This window comes from Schistocerca americana, chromosome X (genome assembly GCF_021461395.2).
Source record: "Schistocerca americana isolate TAMUIC-IGC-003095 chromosome X, iqSchAmer2.1, whole genome shotgun sequence".
NCBI lineage: Eukaryota > Metazoa > Arthropoda > Insecta > Orthoptera > Acrididae > Schistocerca > Schistocerca americana.
This window is the reverse complement of record NC_060130.1, coordinates 280291828-280298425: the sequence shown is the minus strand read 5'-3', so window position 1 is coordinate 280298425 and position 6598 is coordinate 280291828. Positions and strand designations below refer to the sequence as shown.

The 6598-nt window shown below is 45.6% G+C and overlaps 1 protein-coding gene across 1 annotated transcript in view; it reads left to right on the top strand.

The window, feature by feature from the left end:
* The first annotated feature begins 5717 nt into the window (after positions 1-5717).
* The window catches only part of LOC124555963 (homeobox protein B-H1-like), a 180843-nt gene continuing 179962 nt past the window's right edge, over positions 5718-6598 (top strand). The window contains exon 1 of the mRNA XM_047130010.1: positions 5718-6084. Coding sequence (XP_046985966.1) covers positions 5718-6084 — 367 coding nt within the window. The remainder of the gene's footprint in view (positions 6085-6598) is intronic.

Below are 6598 nucleotides of genomic sequence, written 5' to 3'. Positions count from 1 at the left end.
AGTCACTATAGATGTCTCCAACGCTATAGAACGTCCTGCTATGTAGACCTATCCAGTGACAAAGAAGTGATTTCTTGTATGCCTCGGGAAAGCGGGATGGGGCCACTACAATTCTCGTTATTTATTTCTTGGACACAAACTAGTTGGTCTGTCAGACTTTCCAGAAATGAGGTGGTTAAAAATAAGAAAATGTTGTGCAGAGAAATATTGTAGTAGTATCTCGTCAAATACAGAACAAAATACCAGCCTAGTGCACAGACGGGTAACTAGCTCCGAATTTCGAGCAACTTAGCTTTGTGATCCTCCCGAGATGTAAGAATGCAGTAGCTTTTGAGAGCACGATTAATTACTCAAAAATGGAATCGGTCAGTCGATACAAATACCTGGGAATAACCATGCATGGGGAACGTGAAAATATTCTAGTGACAGAAATAGAAATGGTGTATCAACTCTCATTTCTCCTACACTTCCTCCATGAATGAGAACATAATATATGAAAGCTCCCGCTGCGCGCACTGCTGCGATTTGTAGAGAACACAATGCGTTCGCAGTTATCTTGATCTTTACCCGTTTGCTACGATCCGTATCCTTTCCGCTACTATGAGCGAGGTTAGCACTAGGCAGTGTTATCAAATTTGCTAGTTGGCGAGACCATTTATAGTAGTCAAAATATTTTTGTTTTATTTGTTTGTTGCCATTTACGTGTGACCTTCCACCTAATGGTTAAGACAGGTCGAATTTTTGAAAATTAGTGCCGTCCTTTCATATGGCAACGCAGCAGGAGGAGCGCAAAATTTAGCTCTCTCGTTTCCTTAAATCGTAAACACTATGTCTCGGGATAATATGAATTCCCATTCAAATCACTATCTATCAAATACTCTTAGATGTTTCGTGGAAACTCCCCATCTCTCAGTACATTTTGATCTACATCTGCGAGTCACTATTAAATGTGTGGCAGAGGGTACATTTTATTACACCACACAGAGTTTCTCCACGTCTCACTCAAGCTTCTACAATAGGTTCAAATGGTTCAAATGGCTCTGAGTACTATGGGACTTAACTTCTGAGGTCATCAGTCCCCTAGAACTTAGAACTACTTAAACCTAACTAACCTAAGGACATCACACACATCCATGCCCGAGGCAGGATTCGAACCTGCGACCCTAGCGACTGTAGCGCCTAGAACCGCTCGGCCGCCACGGCCGGTTCTACAATAGGAACAGTACGCATTTGTGAGAGCTACTATTAGTCTATCTTCACGATGTATGTGGGTTCTGTAAAGAGTGGGGTTACATAAAATTCTCCAATCAGATTCTCTTTTCTTTTTCCTGTCTTTGTGAGATGTGCAGGATCTTCTTTCAAGTGTCTGCCAATTTACATTTTTGGTCCTCTCTCCCGCCAGAAAAACTCGCATGTAACCGTCTGTGCCAACCTTCTTTGCATACGCTCTATATATCCAGCTAGTGCCCTTACTGAATCCTGAACACTTACATCAGTGTTCCAGTATGATTCCAACTAGTGTCTTCTAAGTGTTTAACATTGTAGAAAACTCGTGTTTTACCACTAGCGTACTAATGTATCGTAAAATTTTACAAGGTGCGTCAGAAAAGTTCTTTGAATGATTCCAGAAAATAAAGGAAACAGGAGTTACAAACAGAATACCTTTATTGACCTTCAAAGAAATCACAATTACTTGCAACACACTTCTGACATCGTTTGTAAAACTGTTGGAAACTGTCAGCAAACACTTCGCTCGAAGCACCGTGGTCACGCGTTGTTGAGTATCCGCATCGTTGTAGGAGATGAGACCTGACGTAATCAACACTATGCGGAGACTAAGCGACAGTCAATAGCGTGGCGTTCACCGTCTTCCCCGCCTCCCTCGGGTAGAAATTCATAAAATATCAAGCCCTTGCTGTCGAAACAGGCGACCATCGTTGTCTTATTTTGGATTTTGCCAGTCGACATTTTTAGTGGGTCGCCGGATGTTATTGGAATCTCGAGGTCTTGTCACCTCTAATGATGCAGATATCCAACAACGCCTGGCCACGGTGGCTCGAGCAGTTCCACAAGAAACGTTTCCAACTGCTTTACAAGCAATTTCGTAGTGTGTTGTTGCTAATCACGATTTCTCTACAGGTCAGTAAAGGTGCTTTGTCTGTAAAGCTTATTTGCTTTGCTTATGAAACCATTCACTCAACTTTTCAAACTCTCATGGTATTAAATATACCTACCAGTGAATCTATGTGATCATTCCACTTCGTAGCTATAGAGTCATTAAGACAGAAGTCAAAGAGCGAGAATTTGACCTACAGCCGGCCGAAGTGGCCGTGCGGTTAAAGGCGCTGCAGTCTGGAACCGCAAGACCGCTACGGTCGCAGGTTGGAATCCTGCCTCGGGCATGGATGTTTGTGATGTCCTTAGGTTCGTTAGGTTTAACTAGTTCTAAGTTCTAGGGGACTAATGACCTCAGCAGTTGAGTCCCATAGTGCTCAGAGCCATTTGAGCCATTTGACCTACGTTTGTGGAAAACGTTCTGGGAAAATGCAATGCTTCCGTAAACGTGATCCCAAAAAAAGACGCAAGTGAGATCAATTCCAGGTTACTGTTGGAGTTTTTGGTGTCCTTACCAAACAGTCACGAGAACAGACATCGAACTTAGAGACGCGCTGCTAGTATGGTAATAGGTGGGTATTTGCCTTACGGAAGTATAACAGAAATGCGTTCGAAGAAGACTGAGCGGCCATTATGCTGCCACCGACGTATGTATCATGAGAATAAGATACGAGAGATGAGGGCATATACAGAAGTTTATTGACAGTCATTCCCTCGCTCAGTACGCGAGTGGAATAGGAAAGAAAATCTATATAATACTAACAAAATGTACTGTCCGCCATGCAATATATTGTGGCTTCCAGACTACAAACGTATATGTAGAAAGAGGAATACCGACCGATCTCACTGATTTCAGTTTTTCGGTTCAGTTCAGTACCATAAATTTCTGTACCTGTTATGTGGAAATTCTAACACGAATCGTACAAATTCAGTAATCATGATAAAAAACAAAGATTTAAATTACGAATAGTAACATAGTATATCACAGCAACTGTTGTAAATATGTGAGGAAGATACAAAAGAGGATGTTGAAAATATAATTAAATAAAACAACATAAGTGTGTAACTTTCAATTTTGTTTACTACAACTGTTACTCGCAGCCTCATGGTTCAGCTCATGGTTCACCGACTAACTAGCTACAACTAACACCACATCTAGACCTACTATTTCTAGATTATTCTACATTGCACCCACTGATATGTGCGTCTGTCGGCAATCCCTGATTCTAGATATACCCATGTAAGTGGGCACTGTCGGCAATCCCTGATTCTAGATATACCCATGTAAGTGGGCACTGAATTTTTCACTTACATTTTAGTCGTACCTGTAATTTGCTACAATACATATAACCATTATTGCTACTATTCTATCTTAATCTTACAGTTTACTGACTTTAGTTTGATACTCAGAGCGTACACTCGATCTTAAGGATTTGCTTTTTTTGAAGTGCTGTGAGCAACGAAATTAACTGTGGTCCGTAGATTGTTATATTTTACAACTGTTTGCAAATCGCAATGTAAATCTCTGCATTCCCTCTCTGAAGTACCTGAAGACGACATGATCAGCTGAACCTTCTTCACAGAGTGGTGTGTTACTACATCCCACTCGATTAAATGCCTCTGATAATGACCACGAAGGGTGAATAGATGCACCATTTCTTGAGTCTGTCAATGCGTTCTGGGCCTGTTTAAATGCTTGGGAATATGCTGTCTACTCGTCTCGCGGTGCTTCTAATGTCCCAGTCTGACTGGAATTGGTCTAATCTGCTGTCTCGTACGCGTCTTCTATTAGCTATACAGGCTCCTGTGATTTCGTGTATACGACCGTATTGTTCACATCACACAAAATAGTAAGCTGCTTCCTAACATGTAACGATATCCAACGGATATATCCAGAGAATCACTAGTAAACTCTCGTCAGCAGAGTTGGCAAGTATCTCAATTTGGGCGGGATTCTCCCGATTTTTTTCCGTAGAAAACGCGAGTTCCAATTAAAATTTAAAGAAACATAAAAATCCCCTTTGCACTGGAACGAATAATGTTTCATACAATACAGTCTGTTTCTTATGCGAGGTAAGAGGCACTATATAATATGTAACTGAACTTAAAAATGCAGCTTTCAGTCCTAAAAGACTTGCATTCGAGAGCCATTCAGAGTCTCAACTTTAAGTTGGCCGATCAGCCCCCTAAACCTGAATGGCTGTAACCTATACGCCAGCTTATGACAAAAAAAGTCCTCAACCGGCAGAAGTCCACAAGTTTCTGTTGACAGACATTTGTTTTTGCAACATCCAGTGTTATCCTCATAGCTGACAATTCTGCGAGAGGTAGCCAGAGCGTGCTTTGTTACTGTGTGCTGTTTTTCACTCTATTTCGAGTGTTTCCTCGTGTAAGTATACGTAAGTGTTGCAGTTACGGTCTTTATTAAAACTATCAATACCTATGACGGTTTCAGTTTCAATTGCGAACATCATTTAATTCATTTTCACCTCCGACTTCTGCTTGTAGAAGCAGCTGTGGCTTGTTCACCCCGCGTGGTGGTGGCGTGTGAGGTCAGGGGTTGAGGTCTGCTAGCTTACGTCAACCTCAGCAGCGAGTCAGAAATCCATCGAAACACCTGGTTATTGTTACTACTGGCGAAACATTTTTACTACTGGATTCGCCGTCAGCAAAACTAATGAAGTACCATCGCCTAAAAAGAAGGAAAGTGAAAACCAATTTTAATGACATATAATGCAAGGTTTACTCAAGGCTTCACAAAGGTAAAGATGATTAGCTATAATATTAACTGTGTTTTATGCGTCTCATTGTTGTTGTAGTTTAGTGTTTCTCACTGAGTCGAAAATGATGTTAATGGCACACGTTAAAATTCTCAGTTTTGTTCACTTTAAAAGAGTGCTCAAGAGGTGTACGAAAGCCACCGGTCACCCTCAGGAATACGCTCCACTATATTCGTCGCAGAATTGTTCTGTTCCACTCCAGTCGAAAGTGATGCGCCCAGACGCTGGTGGCGAATCGCACAATAGCGTTGAATACAGCTTCGTGATATGATCGGACAAGGTTGGCAGAAACAGAGAAAATAGATGGAGGGCGTCCATCGTAGCACCGGCGAAACGTTTGGAAAACGTTTAAGCGACCACCGGCAGTAGAATCCGCGATCATCAGACACGGGGGCCGTGAAGTGTCCGCGTTGTCACACGCGTCACGGCGTGAGGACAGGCGGCACGTGGCAGTCGTTTAGCGGCTAGGGGAGAGGCTTATTAGCCGAGTGTCTAGGCGGCCTGTAAATCTGTTGTAGGCTTCCTTCCCTTCCTTCCGTCCGTCGACCTCGACGGAGACGCTATCGATCCCGCGGAGGAGATCGCGGGTGAAAGTCAGTGGCGGGGTCGGGCCGGCGGGCGGGAGGCGTGGCAGAGCGCACTCCGCGATTGGCCGGAGGGCGGCCGGCGCTGAGTGGAGGGGGGTGGGGGCGGAGCAAGATGGCCGCTGGGCCGGGCCGCGGCGCGCGCCGGGCGGCGCGGCCCGCAGTCGCGCGCGGCCGCCCCTAGCCAGCGGACGTCACCGTCGTGGACGCCGTCGTGAGGCTGGCGACGCAGCGGGGCATGACCGTGGACGAGATGACGGTGAGCGACAAGCTGGCGCCCGCAGCCATGGTGAGCCAGCAGCAGCAGCAGGCGACGCGCTCCCGCTTCATGATCACCGACATCCTGTCGAGCCCGGGGTCCGGCGCCAGCGGCGGCGGAGGAGGGGTCGCGGGTTCGGGCCCCGTGCACGGCGCGAGCTCGGCGTCACCCTGCTCGTCGCCCGGCTCGGGATCAGAGGGCCCGCGCGACCTGTCGCTGCGGTGCCGCGCCGCCCACGCCGCCCACGGCGCGCCCCCCGCGCCGCCCGACGCCGACCTCAGCGACGGCCACGAGAGCGGCACCGACTCCGGCCTCGCCGCCGACTCGCACTCCGTCTGCTCCAATGGTTAGTACACGTGTGCACCGCATGCCCGCGCTGTGTCGACCGAAACACCCTTCTGAGGACACATACTGCACCGTTACACAGTGGAACATTACAGTTCTAGCAGAAATGCTAGCAAAATGACCAATGCTGTAATGTCTGGACTGTTTGACAGCCGAAATTTCGTAACCTTTACTTCGTCAGCTGTTGTACAAATTACTCTGAGATTACATCGCATTATTTGCCAGTTTCACAACGGATCTTCGTACTGTCACTATCTTCCAGAAACTATCGCTAATCTCAGGGTATGCCCGCATTGTTAGAGTCCTTCCACATAAGTTATTTTTGTACACATTTTTAACGAGTTTGATTCTTGGTAAAAATAAATTGATGGGTAGCCTGTCATCGCTGCTGACATTTGTTGTAACGCACTTTGAATTGTCTCTCACTAATTCCACGTGAAGTGCCGCACCAAAAATATATTATCCTTTGACAGCGTCATTACGAAGGCTGAAAGTGCGTTTAATAACAGTCAGGT